The 23,380-nt window shown below is 38.6% G+C and overlaps 1 protein-coding gene across 4 annotated transcripts in view; it reads left to right on the top strand.

The window, feature by feature from the left end:
* The window catches only part of ltbp1 (latent transforming growth factor beta binding protein 1), a 174,226-nt gene that overhangs the window by 112,587 nt on the left and 38,259 nt on the right, over positions 1-23,380 (top strand). For 2 of the 4 annotated variants that reach the window (XM_030070903.1, XM_030070900.1), the window contains 10 exons: positions 121-223; positions 2,255-2,341; positions 3,893-4,018; positions 5,926-6,051; positions 9,786-9,911; positions 10,765-10,884; positions 12,429-12,551; positions 15,514-15,639; positions 18,903-19,031; positions 20,957-21,079. In XM_030070903.1, coding sequence (XP_029926763.1) covers positions 121-223; positions 2,255-2,341; positions 3,893-4,018; positions 5,926-6,051; positions 9,786-9,911; positions 10,765-10,884; positions 12,429-12,551; positions 15,514-15,639; positions 18,903-19,031; positions 20,957-21,079 — 1,189 coding nt within the window. The remainder of the gene's footprint in view (positions 1-120; positions 224-2,254; positions 2,342-3,892; positions 4,019-5,925; positions 6,052-9,785; positions 9,912-10,764; positions 10,885-12,428; positions 12,552-15,513; positions 15,640-18,902; positions 19,032-20,956; positions 21,080-23,380) is intronic. The other 2 variants (XM_030070901.1, XM_030070902.1) reach the window with 2 other exon arrangements.

Raw genomic sequence — 23,380 nt, 5'->3', positions numbered from 1 at the left:
ATGGCAGTAGCAGTGTGCTGCATTGCAAAGCTGAGGCAAAAGATTACAGATAGTCATATCTATAAACATACTGTGTATTAATGATCCCTTGGCAATATTGTCTGTGTCTTGTCGTTGAAGGAGCTGGTAGTTCCTGTGGTTAGCGATAGGCCAGTAATTGGACCTATCCTGCCCCAGCTCTCTCCTGGTGTGTTCACTGTCAGGATGGAGACAGCCTTCCCAGGTGTCCACTTCACTACCCTTCTTCATACCTTTGGCAATTATATCAGTGGCATTTTTTGGCTTGCAAGAGCTACATTCATCCAGGATGACTACTGGAAATGAGACATTTTAATCATGTATGGCTACAATATGAATCGTCATGGTTTGGTTAAAATCATTTTCTGGGGATATCCCCAAAAAGTCAGGGTTAAAGTCTGTTGTGTGAATTGGGGTTAGAATCAGGATTAGAACAACAGCAATAGCATACTGTTGAAAAGCAACAGAATGTTTGTTGTCCAACTATTCTGTTGTACAAATATTCTGAAGACGTTAACCCTGGGCTTTAATTTTCAGATGTGAATCCTTAACCAAGAGCTAACTGTTATTCCTGGGTTAAGTACAAGTGTGAATTGAGACTAAGCTAAGCTCCAGGCTATAGTTATCTCAGGGGCAGTCATTTTTCTGAAAGGTTTTATATACCTCTCTGAACAACAACAACAGCGATCTAAACATTGCACAAAAAGTAAGGAAATTTGTGTTTGGTAGATTATTTCTTTGTTGTAACAATGCTTCTTGGCAATAAATCTTAATAAAGCCTCTTTATTTCCCTTTTAAAGGGTGCCACATTTGTAAGGAACATGCATTTGTGGGATGAGCAGCAGAGCTGAGTATGTGGGTTGCGCCAATGAAAAATTTGCCAAATCTTCCCTGCCAAAGCCAAACAGCTTATTCTGCTGTTGCTATTGACTCTTGTTTTGAGTTTCTGGTACCCCCAGGTACCAGAACCTGGTACCTGGATGTGTATGGTTCTTCCACACGCTACTGAGGCTCCTGTTTGTTAAATGAATAAATTGTAAAATTGCCAATATGTCTTGTTTCTTCAAACTTCAGTCATCCAATCCATCAAACACCAAACAAGAGTCAATGGCAGAATAAGCTGTTTGGCACTGGCAGAGAAGATTTGGCAAATTTTTCATGGGCGCAACCCACATACTCAGCTCTGCTGCTCACACAAATGCATGTTCCTTACAAATGTGGCACCCTTTAAAAGGGAAATAAACAGGCTTTCCAACGGTATAAGATTTATTGCCAAGAAGCATTGTTACAACAAAGCAATAATCTACCAAACACAAATTTCCTTACTTTTTGTGCAATGTTTATATAGAGATAGATATTTTATGGTTATGATGCCTGTTTTTTTTTCTGTAATTTTTTTTTTAACTTAAGTAATTTTCTGGTAATTGTTTCAAGAATTGTCTTTAGTTTAGCTATTATTTTTCTTCTAATTTTCTGATTACTTTTTGGTCATTTTATACATTTTTTAAGCTAAGTTTTGGGTCATTTGCTCATTGTCTTTTTGCTCATGATGTTGAAAGAAATGAAGTGAATTTATGAATTTTCTCACTCAAGGGTTAATGTAATTGTGGTGTCCATAGAACAGAGGAAGGCAGATGATCAGACTGGGAGTCAGAGAGCTAACATCATATCATACAAAATTAGAGTTAAGTAGAAATTCGGTCTAATTTTTTCATCACCAACATGGACGTGGGACGGGACACTGCAGTTTGTGTCCCACAGTGACGTTGAGAGGGAGGTGGGAAGGCGTGGGGGCGCGCCAATGGATTGCTGTTGGTTCATGTGTTTGTTTCCCTTGTCATTATATGCTGGTTGGGTTTGGATTTGTGGGAATTATGTGTCCCGCCACTACAGTCAAGCGTTTTCGAAATTACATTGCAATGACAGGTGGGAGACAACATTTTTACTCTTGTCCTCTATTTTATTCTTTATATCTGTATTGTTGTGCTTTCATTTTGGTGTATTCTTTACTGTGTCCATAGTGTGTTTGTGATTAATTTTTCATTGGCTATGAGATAAGGAAAATATTTGTCATAATTTGGGCCTGAATTTCTGTTGTAAGGTCAGAATTTCATCTGTGTAACAAACAATATACCACATTTATTTTGAGAAAATGTGTTTAATCAAGGAATATCATGTTATTACTTGTTTTTACACCGTCCTTTACTCTTCTTTCCGGTGTTTTTGGACTTGTTAGAGGTTGTTGAGAGGAGCTCTCCTCCGACCCCGGTGGAGATCCTCCCATCCAATGCGGGCCAGGACATCGCCCCCACCCAGTCAGCTGGTAAGACTAGAACAGTTGTGCTCTCACTTCTTTTCATGTATTTTCTTTCAATTTGTTTAACCCTTTGAATCTCAGGAGCCCTTGGGTTGGGTTAACAAAATTCACTTTATTTTGTTTCTTCTTTCTTCTTCTTCTTCTTTTTGTTGATTTTCTGAGCATCTTTTTTTAACTCATGTCTTGATAATTTTAAGATCATTTTCTTGAAACTTTTTACTAATTTCTTGCTAATTTTCAGACAATTTCTTGCTAATTTGCGCATTGCCCTTTTCACCCTGTTTTTGACTGAAATTACGTGAAAAGGTTAATTTATTTTCTTCCATTTTCTCTCTTCTCTTCTCTTCTCTTCTCTTCTCTTCTCTTCCTATTCTAGTCTAATCTTATCTATTCTAGTCTCTGCTCTTCTCATATTCTATTCTATTCTGTTTTGATATTTGATATAAGACTTTAGTGAACAGGTGAATGCACAGCTGACAGCTTGATAATAGAACTGTCCTTGGTAAATACCTGACTCCCCCATCTCTCTCTCTCTCTCTCTCTCTCTCTCTCTCTCTCTCTCTCTCACACACGCACACATGCACACATGCACACACACACACACACACACACACACACACACACACGTATACAGACACTGGTCATTTAAAAAGCATGAATGAAGCATGCCATGCAGAAGGCTGGGTTCATATAGCCACAGTGTATCTGTGTCCCTCAGTGATTAACGGATCCTTGGTTTGCTCTGAACACTGCACGAGTTCCTGGCAGGTCAACGGCTAAAATAGTGATTAAGCGATAGTGAAAGAGGAATTCACATGGATAAAGGAGGATGGTCCTTCATTCTGGGAAGTGCAATGAAGAACTGGCACAACTATGAGCACAGGATATGATGTAATATAATATAATATTATATAATATAATATAATGACAAAAATTATAGGATGAGTAGCAAAAAAAAAAAAGTTTTAGGAAATGTTCTAAATGGCAGAAAATCTGAGTTATAGGCCCAATTTTAAAGTTTGGTGGTACAATGCCACCTTGTGGTTAATTGATTGTTTATTTATTTGTTTGTTTGTTTATTTGTTTGTTTGTTTGTTTATGCTTGAGTGTGGATAAGGTTTACTATCTAACTACCAAGTTTGGTTGCTGAGATCAGTTGAGATGGTCTCAGCTGAGATGGTTTCTGAAATCTAGATACTTTTAGGGCAGAAAGGGAAGAAGTAAATAATTGTTAAAGAATACAATAGGGCTCCAGCACCTTTAGTTCTTGGACCCCTAAATAAAATTGAGTGAAATTATGCCATGGGAACCAGTGCAGTACTTTGTGTTATTATATGATGTCATTGTGGTAGCCTTGTTGAACTTTGGTGTATGCTTTGTATTATTTCCCAATTCTGTGTGATTCTGTGTGGTACACTGTGTTTTCAGTTTCTGTTTTTTTGTGTGGACTTTGTAGTAGTATCTGTTTCTTTGTGATACTTGATCATGATTAGTTGGACCTAATACTGAACATGGCTGCTTCAATAATACATTCCTTCTCTCTGTCCTCTGGTCTAGAAGTGGATGAATGTCAGATCAACCCTCACATTTGTGGCGGGGGGGTTTGTTACAACACAGCTGAAGGCTACACCTGCCACTGTGATGAGGGCTTTCGCCTGGACAATGAGCACAACACCTGTGTAGGTGAGTGATTTTATTTGTCTGTGTTTGCCCTGTGATGGACTGGTGATCAGTCCTATTATCTTTCCCTACCTTCTGGCCAATGCATGCTGGGATAGGCTCCAGCCCCAAGCGACCCTGATTAGGGATAAGCAGGTATGGAAAATGGATGGATAGCTGGATGGACTCTTCTCAAAAATGTATGTGAGAATTATTTCAGGAAAGTTTTTTGAGGCCCAACATGTGTCCCATAAATACCATTCCTGATTTCCTAAAATCCACTAAAAGAAAGCAGCTTGCTCCATCCTAGGTTTGGAACAAGTTTGGAACAAATATGCACACATACACTCCTGATCAAAATTTTAAGACCAGTTGAAGAATTGCAAAAATTTACATTTTGCACTGTTGGATCTTAAGAAGGTTCTAAGTAGAGCTTCAAAATGCAAAAAGAAGAAATGGGAGTGAGACAAAAAAAAATTGAGTAAGCAATTTATTGCAAACAACCATTAAACTGAAATAGGCTGTTCATCAGCTGATCAAAAGTTTAAGACCACAGCCTTTAAAAGCCCAAATCTTGGCAAAAATGTGGATTCAGTGTCATTTTCTGTCAGGTATCCACACTGTCTCCTGATGGCAAAGGCAAAAAAGCTTTCTTGTTAATCACCTCAAAAAATTGCTTCAGCATGCTTGATGCTAGTGTTTCCAGGAGGCTAGTGGGAATATTGCTCCAAGTGGTGAAGATGGCTTCACAGAAGGCATCCACTGTCTGGAACTGGTGTCCATTTCTGTAAACTTCCCTTGCCATCCAACCCCAAATGTTCTCAATTGGATTTAGATCAGGGGAACACGCAGGATGGTTCAAAAGAGTGATGTTATTTCTCTGGAAGAAGTCCTTTGTCAGGCGGGCATTGTGAACTGCAGCGTTGTCCTGTTGAAAAACCCAGTCAGTCATTACCACACAGACGATGGCCTTCAGTCATGAGGGATGCCCCCTCAACTGGTCTTAAAATTTTGATCAGGAGTGTATGTACAAAGACACATACACAGGAATACTTAGGAATACAAAAATTATATATTTATTTATGCATTATTTACTCTCTGTCTTTAATGTCCAACAGATAAACTTTTAAAGGACCATACCAGTGATTTTTCATGTTTAGCACAGTATTTCAAAATGTACATCTTCAAATTTACTTCAGTCACTCTTTTTCCAAAGCAAGCAGTTGTATTTTATTATGGTATTTATTTCATTTTCCTACCTTTTATCCAGCCATTGGTTTTCATTCATTCTACCACAATATGAAAATGAACTTTCAGAGACTTCAGACTTTCTTCACCCCGGTATTCCATCACTGTAATAAAGTTGTCCACATTAGTTTTCCTAAAAGCAGCAGCACTGTTGTGTTTTGATGACTTGAAATTTAGTGGAATGAATAGTCTCTCTCTCTCTGATGGAAAACAGTCCCTGGGGAAATATTTGCTTTCCATAGATAAATATCAGTGCTGTAGTTTATGAATGGTGATGACTTTGTCAGCCACAGAAGCAGAGAATTATAAGGTGGCTGTTTCAAACAAAAATTCAAATAAAAAAAAAAAATCAAGGGACTGTGTTTATGTTGTAAAATCTTTAGTACACACACATAATTTGCAAAATGGTTTGTTGCAATGTAAAATGTGGGTAAACCATTTAAAATGACTGGTATGGTCCTGCCTCATGGAGCATGAAGGTTCCAAAAACTGTAGTCATAGTGCAGTGTAATCCAACTTGTGACATTTGTATGTTCAGTACACCCTAAACCATTGTATATTTGCTAAAAATGGTCTACTAAGACCAAATGTGTGCCTCATATACAATCTAAGTATTTGTTCCCCTCCAAAAGTGAACTAATGTTAGTGTCCTATGTTGTGTGCCATCATGTGTTTATGTCCAGATATTGATGAATGTTCGGAAAGCCCGTCTTTTTGCTTCAACGGTCGCTGTAAGAATACCGCCGGCAGCTTCTTGTGTTTCTGCCAGCCGGGATTCATGACTGATGAAGAGGGAACCAGTTGTATAGGTGAAAAGATCGCAAGCCAAGCACCTAATACATGACTGATCTCTCTTCGTATTACTCCTACTAACATATTTTCAGTTCCTGTTCCTCCCACCCCTTCCTTTCACATGCTTTGTGAAATATGAATATGAAAGGTGACACATATATTTTCTTCCTCACTACAATATTTACTGGATTTTTCCACAAAAAACTTTGTTCTTTGGGTGACCAAAATTGAATCACACCTGTTACCACACCCCCCTTTGGCCAATCAGTGTGAAAAGCTAATCTGTGCTTGCTTGTCACATGACTGGCCTTTTCACAAAGTTTCTTGATGTTGCATGAATCCTTTTGAAAGTTACATGCATTTTTATGTGAAGCCATGTCCACTGCCATCCCCAGCTTTGGCTCCACTTGTGCCCCCTCATGTAGTAATGTTAAAATAAAAGGATAAATAAGTTAATTTCAATGTGGCCGTTACCTAGCACAAAATTGCTTGATTGTGGTTATGCTTAATATATAGGCTAGGTCCATTATTATTATTGTTATTTTGCTTCTTTACAGATGTCAGTGCTTATAATACATATCATATCATTATTAGTAGTAGTATTATTAGTATTAGTATTAGTCAAGCTAATGCAGTTAAGAGCCCAGTGTCATAGTGGTAAACAGAACTCCTCATCACCAGTTGTCTCCGTTTATTTGTGGTGAAACCCCAAAGTACAAGTTCTGCCTGTTTACAATATTGGATGGTGCTGGTGCTACCTCTATATTTGTCCTACTTGATCTGAGTGCAACATTTGTCACAGTCAATCACACACAATTGTTAAAGCTTCTGGAAGATCTGATTGGTATTCATGGCTTGGCGCTCTCTTGGTTTAAATCTTATCTCTCAGAGAGAAAGCAGTACTACAACAATATGACCTCGGAGTATTGAGAGCTTAACTATGGTGTTCCTCAGGGACTGGTCCTTAGCCCTCTCCTGTTCTCCATCTACATGCTCCCTCTGGGGGATATCTTCCGCAGCTATAACATTAGCTTCCACTGTTATGCTGACGACACTCAGATCTTCATCCATATCAAGTACAATGACCAAGTACATTGGCTAACCTTGAAGCGTGTCTGTTTGAGATAAAATTATTCTCAAAAAACAGTTTGTAGCTCTTGACAGGCCTCATCATTTATTTGACTGAGGGTTCATCCCCGAAAGAACAATATCGTTTGTAGAAAAAAATAAATATCTTAGTAAGGATGAAAATACTTTAGATATATAACTATTCAGAAGTGCTGGCATTGCTAGCTGACTTACCCATCTAAGACGTCTTCCGTTACAAAGAACCTGGATGTGTGAAGAGGATGTATTCACTGCGATTAAAGTGGTAAATGAGAAAAAACCTCACAAATTCTGAGATTATTAAGTCATGAAAGAAAAAAATGGGAAAACTAGTTTTTCTTCTACTCCGGGATTTAATAAGAATGAAATCCTGGTGATTTGAGCTCAGAATCACAATATTAGCATCAGAATCTGGACTTTGAAGAGACATTGTTGTGACTTGGGCTGATTCAGAAGAAAACAATATTGTGATTCTGTGCAAAAATCACCAGGATTTCAGTGTTACTAAATCCCTCTGCAAAGTTGAATTTGATGAGGTCATCAAATGCATGCTAGATATGGCAAGCAGCAGCAAATAAAGCCATGTTACCAAAAAGTAAACAATTTTTCCAAATTTTTTCTTGTAAATTTGTGACTTTATAAGGTCAGAATTTTCAAGTTTTTTTCACATAAATTTGTGAGTGTTTTCATAAAGTTACGATTTTAATCTCAGAATTCTGCATTTTTTTCACCTTAACACCCTTCATTGCCATGAATCTGTATTTTACTTTTGCCTTTCACCCACGACAGAGTCAATCACCCTGTTTGAAAAGGCATAATTAATACTACCAACAATCAGTTCAAATCAATTCATAATGATATGTTTGCATCAAACATCAGGAGTCATTTTATCATTTCTGTATGACACTTAAAATATCAAGCATGCACACTAAAAGTGCCTAATAAGTAAAATTACAAGTCAATGGCAGGCATAGCCTGTCCGGTATTTTGAATAAGACCAGGGATCGCACTGTGTTGCTCATTACCACCATCTGTGCTGCTCCCCTCCCTGTCTCAGTCCCCATATTCAGATATAAATACAAGGCAGTCTGTGATTAAGTGGTTTCCTGGTATTTCAATGAAAGTTCCCCCATCCACCAAAATAATACTGAATGAGGGCTGTGAGGGCAAATAGGTCTGATGGTTATTTCCTGATAACTGCAATAAAAAATCTCCTTTCTTCAGTGGTGAAGAAGAGGAAATATGAAAATATTATTTATATTTTTTTGCGGTTTTATGTGCACTTGCATGTGTAATGAATGTTCCTTTATGAGGATTACTACAATAAGAGGTTTAGGAGTAGAAATATTTATATATTTTTTTAAATAATAAAGTGATGTTGATACACTGTGTTGGAAAGTCAGCTAAACAAAATTTACAAGCATGCTTTATTTGTGATTTCTGACAGTTTGGGGTGAATTTACAAAGAATCAGTTGTGACTGCTACTATCAGCACTTTAACACCTAATTCATTGAAGAAACTTTGCAAATAGGGTAAGACCTTTTCACAGTAGCCAATTTGACCCAATGAACCATTTGAGCCATTTCAGTGAGCCAAATATGCAATACCCAGATCTGCAAATGTGCTCTTTGGGCCTGTTCCCACTTGGTATTTTCAACTGTTCTGAGAAATTTGGATACAAACTGACACCTCTGAGTTCAGGTGTAAACAGCAGAAATGCGTCCTAAGTGATGAGATCTTAGGACGCATTTGGAGGTGGTCTGGGACGCTTGCATCCGCATCGCATTAGAGGTGTAAACAGACAGGTGTCCCGGGACAGATGGAAGGACCGCCCACTCACCTGACGTCCTCTGTCTTATCCAGGCCAATACCCCTAAGAACCCTCTCAAACCCTCTGGAATAATTCAATAATCGGAGCCTGAATGTGATCGGATGGAGCCTGTAACAGATGTGAAACTCGTCTTCAGTGATTGACAGCCGCATTAAAATGAGGCTGGAGTGTGCGAGGGTGTCCCTTTTTGTTAAATACCTGCTGCCTGTTTTTGCATGGAAGTCTTCTCTCTCTCTCCCTCCCTGGAATGATTTGTGTTTATTTGCATGTAGAGCAGGAAAGTGAGATCTGAACACAAGTGGGCAGGTGAGACACATTTGGAGACACATGTTAATGCTAGGTGTGTAGGGACAGACTGACAGCTGTCCACTTGTATCTGGGTTTCTCAGGACAGATGTTAATACCAGGTGGGAGCAGACTATTTGAGATTCTCAAATTAGTGAATAGATATGGGTCTATAAAATTAGTCACAGATGCACGCAATCCATTTTATAAAGACAAAAAAGACTGAAAGGTTTGGTTATCCTCTGTTTTACATATACATTTTGTCTATGTCCCAAATCAAATGCAGCACTTATAAAGGTAGAAAGTGAGAGAAAAAAGAGGAGTACATAGGAGATAGTATGTTAATGTGTATCTACAATCTTTCAGTAATCATATTCATTAACCAGTATTTCAGTCTTGCCCCCTCCTTCTGTTACCCCATCCTTGAAATTAATGCATCACCTCTTCCTCCCTGTGCTCCATCCTTTTTCCCCTTACCATTTTTAACTCTGTCTCTCCCTCTTTCCAAACTTTCTCTTTCTCTTCAGATGTAGATGAGTGTCTGACACCATATGTATGTCCAGAGGGAGAGACCTGTCTCAACACCATTGGCTCATTTCAGTGCCGTGGCTGTGAAAGAGGTTTCAGGTTAAGCCACACTGGAGTCTGTGAAGGTAGAGCAACTTTAAAGACAGATACATTTCATTGTTTGCACTTGCAATGCAGTGTCAGGTCTCACCTTAAATATACTGTGCACCTAAACTTGAGGCAGTCTCCAAGCTCAATTGTCAAGACTTCATAATGAACACACCATTCTTGGAATAGCTAGATCATTTCCAAACCCCATCGTGCGTAATGTCGACCATCAACATATATAGAAAACAGCTCAGGACGCAGATGCAGTGCATAAAATTCTGCTAATCAAGCAATAAAACCAATGAAACTTTTTTTAAAAAATCACCGCATTTTCCTGGAAGTGGAAAATCACCACATTTTCCTGAAAGTGGAACATTTCTACCAAAAACCACAGGTGTGCCCATCTCTCCCCTTTTGGAGTTTGGAGTTAGTTTATGCCGTATTCCATGTGGCAAAGGGTTAGCTGTGAGGTTTTGAGTGTTCACACACCATGTAAGACAAGCCAAGCCACAGTGGGGTGGCAATGAATGGTGGTGGCGGCAAGAGGAAATAATTAGTCCATGCGACAGAGTCCACAAGCCTTTATAGAAGCAATAACCCAGCTCACAGATGTTTAAATGACACTGCCAAACTCACAGAAATGTCAGATTTCTTGTGTGTATGTGTGTGTGTGTGTGTGAGAGAGTGTGTATGTCCTGAGTCTGTGTGTCTGTATGGAATGTAGTGTGTCTCCACAGCTTGCTCTTGTCTGTCATGAATGGCCTGCTTGTTGTCCAAATTCATCGTGCCAGTATTTTGAGTGTTTGCATGTTTGTCAGACCCCCAAAACATTTCTGTGCTTTGTCTTTGAATATATTTTTCTCTGTTACCTTCTTCCTTGACCCCTTCCAGATATCGACGAATGCCTGGACCTTGCAACTTGTGCCAATGGAAAATGCACCAACTTTGAAGGCTCCTTCACTTGTTCATGTAACGAAGGTTTCCAGCTGCTTTACGGAGAATCTTGCCATGGTAATAATGTATTTTATTCAGTGTGCTATGTCTAGTCCTCAGTAGTATTGATGTGATTTTCATCAAGGGGGATAAGACAAGCAGCATGTGTCCTTGACTTTTGGAATTGTCCTGGGAATTTTGCCAAATGATGTCATTGCTTGTAAGACATTAGACATACCGTTTTAAGGGCACAATGACTAAGCTGCTGGTCAGGAACTCTGGTGGTCAGGAATACTCTATAAATATAAACAGCATAATAACTGCAAAAACCCAGTGCCATAAAACTAAGCTGCCACCTCATAATCACTAATTTATTTGGGGAGTGTTTGTGGAAATTACATAATTAATGGCTCGCCTGTTCAGAGCCCTTTGCTTTAGCTCAGCACAGCGCTCTTTTTTTTCATCAACTTTCTTCCAAGGAGTCGGTCGTGTCACTCACATAGAACCTCAGTCAAAGTAGAGACCTTAGTCCCTGAGTTTCTAAATCTTTCAGGCATGAGGTGACACCAGCAGTCCTTTTCAAAGCAGCCACTGATCCCTCACCTTTAGGAAAACATGCTGGTCTTGTTCACCAAATGATGGAACATCAGAATGTGAAGTCGTATCCAAGTAAAATATGAAACATTAAAGTTTCATTATTTCAGATGGCCACACAATTTGTCATTTCATATATATCAGTATAGTATTGACTAACTGACTATTGACCTGTTTAGCCCTTTGGTTTTTATTTAGGAAATCCTCAGCTCTGCATATTATCATGACTCTGCAAATCAAAACCCTTACTGCCTCCACAGTAATATGTGTGGAAACCTTATGATCAGTGGTTACCAAAGTTATAGAAACTTAACAGTTACGTATTCTTCACCAGCTGTCCATTTCCAGGCTGCTCTAAGCATTGACATGGTGACTACTTACATATGTGCAGAAAAGGGTAGAAGGGTTTGGGGCTCCCCCTCCAGAAAAAGAAAAGGCATTTCTTGACATTTTAGACCATTTTATTTCATCTTCATCCACATACAGGGGTCTTTTTGTGCTTAAACCAGGGCTACAGCTATTTACTTGCATTTGGTGACTTTTCTTGGCTTTACAAACCAGAAAAACAATACTATAATACTATAACACTATAATAATAATACATTCATTTCCCTGTTTGTGATACTTCTGCTGCCAAGACTCAAATCATAAGTTCAGGCTCTGGAATGCTAGATCATGAAAACATACCCATGGTTTAAAGGGCCATACCAGTGATTTTGCAGGTTTAGCCCCACAGCAAACAGGTAGGAAAAATGAAATTGGAAATCTAAAATATAACTGTCATCCACTCATTGGTTTAAATTCATTCCAGTATGATATGAAAATGAACTTTCAGAGAACTTTCTTCACACCAGTATTAATTTTTTGCTCTGGAAATCATAGCAAAAGCATACGCAAAATTTGGCTACTGCAGTTACACAGTTTGCAGTCGTTGCAGAGGCCAAGTTTTCACAGTTTTTATGGTTGTAATAGATTAGGTGGTTATTTACAATGTGTAATGACATGTCCTGTTGTTTGTGGTGTTTCAGATATAGATGAGTGCGAGAACGAGCTGCTCTGTACCAGAGGCCACTGCCAGAACACAGAGGGCTCCTTTATCTGTGCCTGTGAGCCTGGCTTCAGGGCCTCAGCAGCTGGAGACCAGTGTGAGGGTAGGATATCACATCCCTTTCAATACACCAGTGTTCATTTTGTCAAACAAATTTTGGACAAGCAATTGTTTTTTATTTCATGACAACAATGAAGAAATTATGTTAATGAGTAGCTCTGTGAAAGCAACAATCAAAATGAAATAATAACCCCAACAAAAAATAACAACATGAAAATGTTCAAGGTGTACTAATAGACAAGCAAAATATACATAAATTTGCATAAATTTGTTTTCAAGAGGAAGAAACAGCCACTTGGTTAAGGTGAGGGAAAGGTTAGGTTTAGGCATAAAAATGCCTGGTTACACAGGAGTAACGTGTGCAACATTTGCAACAAACCAACACCACTGTTGCTTCACACAGAAGTTGAACTCAGGTCACCTGGGTGACAGTTGCTTGTTTGACCCATCTACCACCCCGTCTATCTCTTGGTGCAGACTTGAGAATAAATGATTATAAATGTTCTTGTAATAGATTGCAAACAAACGTAATCTGCAAAATTTGTTCCTCTCAAAATGCAATTTTTAGGAGACAGGACTTGATTTACATATTGCACTGTATGGAACACCACTTTAAGTGATCATTGATCCATTGTAAGTGAGCACATTTTAAATGTACATAAATTACCCAAAAAATGACTCGAATGTCATTGAAGATGGGTGGAGTGACATGTTTTGGTACCATTTTACAATTATTCTAGCCTTATAAAGGGTTTATAAATGGCTTATAATTAGGTTATTAATTAGCTTGTAAAGACTTTATAAATCATTAACTATAATTATAAACCATTCATAAGACTTTATGAGGGTAGTCTTATTGTAAAGTGGTACCCATATTTCTATGTAATACAGGTCCTATTTCCTAATTAAATTAGGGCTTGGCATATGAGCCAGTGATCATGATCCAGTATTAGGCAGTCCTGGGTGTTAAATGAGAGGTGCATGTTCAATTCAGCTGCTCCAGACACAGAGGGTGTGGAAGTGGCTGTCATCATCACATAACCCAGGCTGCATGCCTTTTTTTTTTCCATTAACCTTTATAGGTTAATGTATGTGTTTGTGTTTTCACAGCAAAAGATGATTCTGAGGCAAAATATTAGACTTGTCAAAATTTGATTATGAGATTATGAATTTGATTATGGAACATATTTACCCTCCAAAGCCCTGTCTCGTAGAAATTATGTCCTCATAAAAAAACTGCAGTCTCAATTAACATATGTTGTAATTGCACTACATTTGAGAGTATCAAATAACTGTTGAATGAATGAATGTTTATAATCACTTAGTCTGAAGGTGCTAGGAGATAGACAGGGTGGCAGGTTTCACCCTCGTGACCTGAGTTCAGTGCAAAGTGACAGTGTTTGTTTGTAGCAAATGTTACATATGATATGTTATATTATCATTACCAAGTGGTTTTTATGCCTAAACCTAACCGTTCCCTAACCTTGAACAAGTGTTTTTTATTCCTGAACCTAACCTTTCTATAACCTTAACCACTTAGCTAAAGTAATGAAACTGAAAAGTGCCACCCGACATGATACACAAGATATTTTGATCAGAAACTCAGTTGTGATATGTCAGAAACAAACGTGACCTGTGACAAAACAAACAAACAAAACAACATTTCCATTGAAACATAATAGAGAATACAGTTAAGTTGTATGGGAACAAGCCATGTTTATTCGGAAATTATTTGTGATACATCAGAAACAAATGTTATCCACAAAAAAATAAGCTTCCCCCTAAACATAAATAAGAATGCAGTTTAGCTGTATGGGAACATCATTTTTAGGCAACAGCACTGGCCTTCAGGCCAATTTATGTTAAAACAATGACACCAATGAAAAAAAAAAGGAAATTTGGCTTATCGTATTATGTTACTGCCTGTATGTATATTGCATTTGTTGTTGTGCAGAAACAGAAATAAGGACATATGAGCAGTGTGGAAATGTAACTACAGTTCATCTGATGTCAAATAGTTGTGTTTCACATTTTGGCTGCCAGCATTCACATTTTTTCCCAGTTAATAAGCTGTAAATTATTAAAGTACTTCCCTCCTCTTTTGACTGTTTCTGCTGCCTGCCAGATGTCAAGGTTTGTTGCTGATGCAAAATCGCATGACATGTCTATGATATATTTCTGTTTTATGGTTCCTGTTAAATCCTGACAGAGGGCATCAGTTGTAATTAAAACCTTAAACTGACTTAAGACAGAGAATTGCACACATCTCTTTGGCCAGTGTAGCTGTCTGTCTGCCAATATGTGGGGCTTGTATGTGATAATGTGTCCTGTACAAGGGTTTGTGTATATGTATTGTATGTGTTTGTGTCTTTCTATTTGCACATTGGGGTAACACTGGTAAGACAGTCTTGGCCTTTTATTAAAAAATGAATATTGACCAGTACTGTTGTTTTTCCCTCCCCAACCACAGCTACATAAAATTAATCGTGGAAAAAAAGTTGATTTTCTTTGCACATTTTATGTTTTCATGTAATCATTCAAGTATGTTACAATTTAAATTAACCTTTTTATGCATGAATTATTAAATCCTAAGTAATATTTTTCTAACATATGACTTATGAGAGAGTATAGAGTCATGTTTATTTTATCTTTTATTTCCAAGGCATTACTGTACACATCTAACTACTATAGCAGACACCATATATGTAAACACAGGAATGTTTCCCAGACTTTCCCTATCATTGAATGGAGTGGGGTGGATTGTTCCCTGGCATGCAAATGGTCAAATTTAAAGATATTGAATTTAAAAATTTTAAATATCATTGCAAGATGCCAGTTCATTGGCATCAATCTGTAAATGTTGTTATCGGCCTTCAAGAACACCTCTCAGTCACACCTTATTGCAAATACTGGATGAGGTTTTGCTGTTCCTAGGAACATTTGTGTGTGCAGTATGACCACCATCTGTTTTTATCATGATGACTGATGTCGTGTGTGTCTTCCAGATGTGGATGAGTGTGTGGAGGAGGCCAGGCCCTGTGAGGCTGAAGGACAGTGTGTTAACAACATGGGCTCCTATACTTGTAACTGCCCCCAGGGGTACAAACAGATCAACGGTACTAGCTGCGTAGGTAAGCACCTTGCTCACACTGTGGAAGCAGAAGGAGACACACCTGAACACCCACACAAACAAACTTACTTAAGTGTTAGTTGAAAAATGAAGAGAATATCACTTCCATTTCCTCACCTTATCATTGACCCTTAAAAATTCATTCAGTAAAAGATTTGAAGGTGGGGCAAATGTGTTGAAAGTCAAAGGAAAGAGATTAATGGAGCAAATTGCTTCTACTACTACTACTTCTAATAATAATAAGAAGAATGGCAATGACAATAACATAGAGCAGTTTAAAAAGCCACAGCAACAAAGTAAATACAGAATAAAATACAGTATAAATAAAAAGTAAACATCAAAGTAAAAAGACCCAAACAAATGTCAATAAATAGATCACATTGTGTAGAACGTGTAACAGAAAAAGACAATACATTTCAGCTGTAAATCAAGATAAAGTTACAGTGGAGTTATAGGTATGTTACCTGATAAAAGAGAAGAGATTGAAAAGATGACACTGACTTAGCTAGCCTGATTTCTGCAGGCAGATGGTTCGAGAGCCCGGAGGTCCTAACAACAAAGGCTTCAGTGTGCTTAGTCTTCAGGCTGTATTCTTGAACAGACTAGAGGTCCCTGCTTGAAAATCTCTGGCTGTGCACAAGCTCATACAGGATTAAAAGTTCTAAAATCATTAATATAATAATAAAACCGGTTTTAAAAAATGCATTACAGTAGCTGTGCATGAGGAGATGTTAAGAAAAGAGAGTCACACTCAGAAATAAATCACGTCATAGATTGATTGTCTCATTTTTATGACATATCACAAAACATTTTTGGCCATCCAGCCTTCATCACACTGATAAAGCAAAGATACTTGCACCTAGGATCATGTACCAGTTGGTCAGAGCATAGTGGCAAGCCTACAAAGACAATTAGCAAAAGAGGAGATAAAAACATATATGATATACTCCATATCTGTTCTTGATAAAACTAATAAAACATGACTGGAATAGCCTTGTGATGTGATGTTCTAAATTTCAGTTGTAATCAAACAGGACTGACATCCAACATGTGGAGCTGACATATTATCTCATGATAAAATTTGTTAGGCGATATGGGCTTCATGAATTGATACATACAATGTAACAAACAAAAGCTCAGTGATAACAAAACATAACTATTATATAACTATTATATAACGATTATATTTATTTCCGAGTCTGTCCAGCAATGGCACTGGTTTGCTAGAATATAAAAAAATGTTGTCAGTGCGAAATGCAAATATAATTTCAGTAGAGACCTTGTCGACTTTTGATGGGCAAGCCATTCCACCTGTGATAACTAGAGCAAAATAGAGTCCTGTTTTGGATATGGGCAGAGAGCTAGTGACAAAGTATTTCAGTTTGATCAGAATTAGATTGAAGAACTTTTTTTTTTTTTACATTTTTCTGTACAGCTAGATGGTCATGTAGTGAGCCCAGCACTCTGGGGTCACTTGGGTTTACCATAAGGTACAACTGGGTGTCATCAGTATAAAGGCTTGAACAGACAGTAAGCGGCAATGCAAATGTGCCATTCATTTTCAGTTGGAGGGGGGTTTGGAAGTGGAATTTCGGCAGTGTTGCCTTTACAAAGCAGCAGGTGAAGCATGAACATGTGAAATTTTTGTACAGTTGCGTGATACATGCACACACATATCTTTATCTCGATGGTAGCACCAGCTAAACATTTGCAGATTTCATGTTCCCCCTGTGTGTACACACAGGGAGTGGGGCTATTTGCATGGAACAGGTCACTCTGCAAAACATGGATGCTTAATATCTATTCAGCCCTTAACAATGAAAAGAGATGCCATGATGATTAATAGTTTGGTTGAGAGCAAGCATATAAATTGAGAATAAAATTGATCCTAGAATTCATCTTTGAGCCACACCGTACTTAATCAAGGATAAAGATGAAACATGATTATGAATGGAAACACAGAACTTAGTGTTCCTCAAAAGAAAAAAAACAACTTGGACTGGTGCCAGAGATGCCAACTCAATACCTCAATCTGTCTGGCAAGATATTATGGGAAATGGTAAAGCTGTTCTTAAATCAAGTAATACTAGAATAGTGCAAATCCCCTGCATGAGCACTCATGAAGACATCGTTTGTGACCTAAGAAGAGCAGTCTTAGTACTCTGCTGCTGATGGAGACCTGATTGAAACACCTCAAATATACTTAGATCAAGCAAAAAACACCAGAAAGTGAAATAGGCAGAATCATTACCTCAGATTTGTTGGCCAAATCAAAGAAAACAATGCCAACATTTTGACCTAGCTGGGCTTCATTCGGGCTTAAGAACAAAGGCCGAAATGTTGGTTCTTGAGTGCACCCTCCACCTTCCTGGCTTTTTTGCTTGATCTAAGAAACAGTTTGAGTTTAGCAGCAAAGCCTAAACTACAAAAAAGCTGATTTGAAACCTTCCCTTCTTCTTCCTTTAGATGAAAGGACCTTTAAACTTTTACCTTTGTGTGAGCAATGGATCAAGGCCTGCGTTTTTTTTTTAAGTGGCTGTACACTAGCAGTTTTTTTTTAGAGCTGTTAATAATGGAGGGCAGACATAGTCCAACAGAATCAGTTACATCCAAGTGATATTTTAGTGGGATGATAACTTAAAGTTCATATGAGGTAATAGGTGAAAACTGGCTCAGGGTTTCCAATCTGGGCAGTTAACATTAGCAAAGGTGACAGAGTGGAAAATAGTGGATCTGATTAATTTCAGCTTGTCAGTAAAAAATGATTAAAATAACATCCACAGTCAGAAATACTTGAGGCAGAAACGCCAGAAGAGGCCAGGTTCATTAGTTGCTCAGTGGTCTGAAACAAAAATCCAGGGTTATGTTTATGGGTGGCAATTAGTTCAGAGAAATAATTTGTTCTCACATCTTTAGCTTTATTGTTATACGAGATTAGCAGATCTTTCAAAAAGAAGCAGTGAATCTGAAACCTGGAGTTCTCCCACCTATGTTCTGCTTTTTGACATTTCTTGTACAGCTGCAGTTGTTGCCATTTACCCATGACAGTATTTTAATTAATAGATGGTTTAAACCTGGGTTTTAGGTAAGGCAGGTAAGATCCACAGCTGATGAACAAAGTGAATCAGAATTAAAATTAACACTTTGTAATACTGTTCATAAGGTATTAATATGTATTATAAATATGTGTATGTGTGTGTGTAGTGTAGTGTTGTAACTTAGAGAAAATACACTTAAAAACCTCTCTGGGTTACTCTGCCCTAGATGTTGATGAATGTGTGGATGAGCTGGAGCTTTGTTCCCCCCATGGAGAATGTGTCAACACAGAGGGATCCTATCAGTGTGTGTGTGACAGCGGCTTTGTTGCCAACCCCGACACACACTTCTGTGATGGTAAGGCATGATTGCAATAACTGAACTCTCCCATTCACATACATAGACTGGGGGGTTTGAAGTCTCTAAAGGTTCATTTTCATATCCTAATGAAATGAATTGAAAGCAGTGGCTGGATAAAAGGGAGGAAAATGATACCAGAGTTCTAAAATTCAACTGCTTGCTTTGGGAAAAGATTAGCAGAAACATGAAGTGTATACTTTTTGTAGATGTCATGCTAAACATAATCACTTTTAGTATCCTCGAACATCATCCCTTCTTACTCTCTCCATCCTTGTTATTGTCTCCACATTGTCTTGTGTTCCCTCTATCCTTCCTTCCTCGCTCCCTCCACCTCTACTTCTCTCTTTATGTTGATGTGTTGTTGTTTCTGGGGGAGGAAAGAAAATTTTAATTTGTTTCACATATGCTGCTGCTATTTTTTCCACCATGGCAAAAACCCCAGCCCCCCATGCCATAGCTCTTCTTAATGCCCTTTTCTGCCTCAAAAAAAAAAAAAAAAAGGGAAGAAAAAAAAGCGAAATAGAAACAGAAGAAAGCCTTTGAGCTCACTGTCTAGACAAGAAGGGATATTTGCTGCTCTGCTTTCTTCCTCATGATTTATGCAGGGGGCTCAGATTCAAGTCTGTTAGATGTGTATGTGTGCATGGGTGTGTTTGTGTGTGTGTACCTGCACTTTTACAAAATCTGTTCATCCATGCTTGTTTTTATGCCTGTTTGCACCAGCTGCTTCAGTTACCCTGACCAAAGTTGGCATTTTTCTCTCTAATCCGCTGCATTCAGTTTTCACCTTATGCCATTTCCCTCATCTGTCACTGTGTGTTTTTGTGCATGTGTGTGTGTGTGTGTCTCAGTTTGCAAAAAAAAAATCTGATGGCTTTTATAGGTGCAATTAGTGTGCTACAGTATTGATTGTGATTCTGATTAGCTAAAGCATGAAACAGGAATGTGGTGTAACAGGAACTCTTGACTTTTACCCGGTTGTCAGAACTTGTTTTACAGCTTATCAGGTCAAAGAAGAGAAGAAAAAGTCAGATAAGATGAATGAGAGGACCAGTCAAGGGAAAGAGGACTGCAATGTTTTGAAAAGAAATGTGGTTTACAGACCGAAACGGTGACTCTAAAATTACAGCGATCTGTATTGGCTGCCTGCCACAATCTTGTTTCTCGTCTGTCCTTTGGCTGGAGAGTTTTGGAGCTTTCCACTGACTGCTGGATGTTCTGACTTCCTACTTGGAGCTTGGATGCCTGCAAGAAGATAGAACATGGACGTGTACACTGACAGCAAATGACTCGCTAATGAGAGTCAAGCACAATAACTAACATTAACCTGTGACATTAGCTAGAATATGAACTGCTTACGTAAGCTAGGCTAGCTACAGCCAGTCATCCTCACTGCTCCAGCTAGGTCTGTATATCCAATTAAAAGAATACACCGCTAGAAATGTCCACCATTTGTGAAATAAACACTACAGAGAGCACTACATTGAAACTGAATGTGTTTTCAAATAAAAGGCCAGGCAGAGAAAGAATTCAGTGTTGACTATGTTGTCCACCATTTTGTTGTGACATGGCATAGGCTATGGGTATCTTGGCCAGCTCACAGCTTTTAGATAGGCTACAGAATTCCAACTCGGTGTTCCAAATGAACTGGCGTTCCTTTGCATGTTTCCATGTAGGAAGTCGGATTTATCCAAGTTCTGAGTTCAGCGGAAAGCTCTGATATTCCTGTTTTCATATCACATGATATTCACAAGGTTCTTTGGTTTGGCAGTCATGGCAAAAGCATACGCAACATTTGGCTACTGCAATTACAGTACTGCAGTCATTACAGGGCCAAGTTTTCACAGTTTTTAAAGGTTGTAACAGATCATGTGGTTATTTACAATGTGTAATGACATGTTGTCCTGTTTGTGGTGTTTCAGATATAGATGAGTGCGAGGACGAGCTGCTCTGTACCAGAGGCCACTGCCAGAACACAGAGGGCTCCTTTATCTGTGCCTGTGAGCCAGGCTTCAGGGCCTCAGCAGCTGGAGACCAGTGTGAGGGTAGGATATTCCTGCCAGTACACATTCTGAATGACTTTACACACCAAAATGCTAAATCACTATGGGCACTTTCTCACCTAATAGGCCATTTGCTTAGTCCAGAGAAGTGTGACATTTATACGCTTTTCAGTTACCTCAGTCGGCCCAATTTGCTTTTGCACTATTCCAAACACAGCATACAATTAATGGGCTTTTTTATTCATTGGTCAGGGATATAGCACGCAAAAAAGAGAAGGATTTATATACTACAGTATATGTAGCATTGATGTTTTTGTAATCAGGATCTGAATTTACCACATACCAGGCAACAAATGGTGCTAAGATTTGTCCTTGGTGGATAAATCCAAAGGTCACCCGCCACTGTCTTATGTTCTATCTCTACATTTCTTTGCATCTGAACATCATAATGGGAAATTCTTAAGCAAGCAGTAGTGTGCAATATTATCACACCACACATAAATCCTTTGCCTTGTATATGATGAAGGAAATGCATCAATTACTTATGCAGTGAAAACAAGACACATACAAGTAAATATGAAGGAAAAAAATACAGTTTAAAAGAATTGCTGTCTAATGAGTGTCAACAACAGTACTGTATATTCTGTTATCAAAATTTGAGTTTCTTAAGGTTACATTCTTTTCATGGTCAGTTCATCAATGGTAGCTGTTGGTTGTCACGCTAAATATCACAGTTCACAGTGGTTCCTCTCATCACTTTGCATTGCCTTGTTTGTCCAGTTTAGCTTGGCTAGGTCTGTCTGTGTCATTTACCAACATGATCCAGCATGTGCGAGTGCCATGTGCCCATCTGTCTGCTCGCTGCTGGGGTTCAGACGGACCACTGAATGTTCAGTTTACCATTTTGAATGACTTGATTACCTTGGTATCAAGCTTGTTTTGGCATCATACTACATTCAGGCTGTCAGATGTTCTTGTGACCCAAGGCCTCTGACAAACAGCTTGGCTTTGAACTTGCATTGTATTGCTTTTTTTGCTCTGGTTCAGGGTGCTTGCTGGTGGTGCAGTGCGCTTCAATGTTATGGCACAACTGCCTGAGCAGCATCTGAGAACCTAGTGTTTATTTGGCTTGAACTTATGTACAACAATTGAATGAGTAGACACTCAACAAGTCTCTCAACAAAACAAGAGAAACTTTGCTTTGATTCATGAAATGAATCCCTCCAGAGCCTTTACTGCTCCAAACAGTTTCTTTTGTATCAGTTTCACAGGAGAGGCTTGGTGTTCATGGTAAACTATCGAAATTTAGCTCAGTGCAGTGTACATGCTTCCCAACTGAATTTCTTAGCAGATAATGTACTAAAATCAAGTCACTAATTGTGGCTCAAGTCTGCAGCTATGCGATCCATGTTACCTCTAACATAATAAGCAAGCCCTGTGTGGCTAATGTTTTGTCCTTAAGCCCAGTTCCAATAAATAAATCAGCAGTGTGCAAAACCTAAATCCAATTATGCATTGCTGTACAATGACACCTTATGTTAGGTCACTGTCATAACCCTGGTTCTCTGAAACACTGAGTAGAGACAATCCATTCATGTCTCAACAAATTGTCATTTTACTCTGCATTGTGATTTTGATTTTTGCATTTTTTAAAATTTGGTCTACTCAGCTAATTTTATTTAATGATTTGCCTGGCTGCTACCAGGATTTAAATCAAATGGGTTTGTCTGTTGTAAACTTGTGGGCCTGTAAAGCCATTTCAGAATAAAACCGTGATGTGGAAGCAGGTATTTCTATCAGCTGTCAGTTGCAAAGTACCTGTAGCTACATCACTTTGCGGGTATGGCCAGAGGGGCAACATACCTGAAAGTTTCAACTATGAGAGTAGGTCAGCATAAGGTTTCTGCTAATGTTGTCTAGCCTTTTAATGTCAGATAAAACTGGCAACTCACTTACGCTACGTGCTTTTCTGTGATAATAGCAACATGATGGTGACTCACGGAGAGGACAGTGTTTGTGAGTTAAACTAATCACTCTCCACAATAGTCTGACAAGGGAACCCACACACTGTCAGAATGTAAATAATGAGTTGTACCCAAACACAGGAGCAAACACGCAGGCACAGCAACTAAAGTAACAAAAACTACTTATGACTGCACTCAGGTTACTGGCAGGCTGAAAACACAAAGAGCAAACTCAGGTAACATAAGCATTACAACTTCAAGGTACAGAGACAATGACCTGAACTGAAAAGCAGACTAGAGACTAACAAGGTAACAAGACACACCTGGGGAAGGGGCAGGAACACAAGACTGGAGAGGACAGAGGATTGGCTGAGAGGAA

This window comes from Myripristis murdjan, chromosome 15 (assembly GCF_902150065.1).
Source record: "Myripristis murdjan chromosome 15, fMyrMur1.1, whole genome shotgun sequence".
Taxonomy (NCBI): Eukaryota; Metazoa; Chordata; class Actinopteri; order Holocentriformes; family Holocentridae; genus Myripristis; species Myripristis murdjan.
This window is presented reverse-complemented; position numbering and strand designations above follow the sequence as displayed.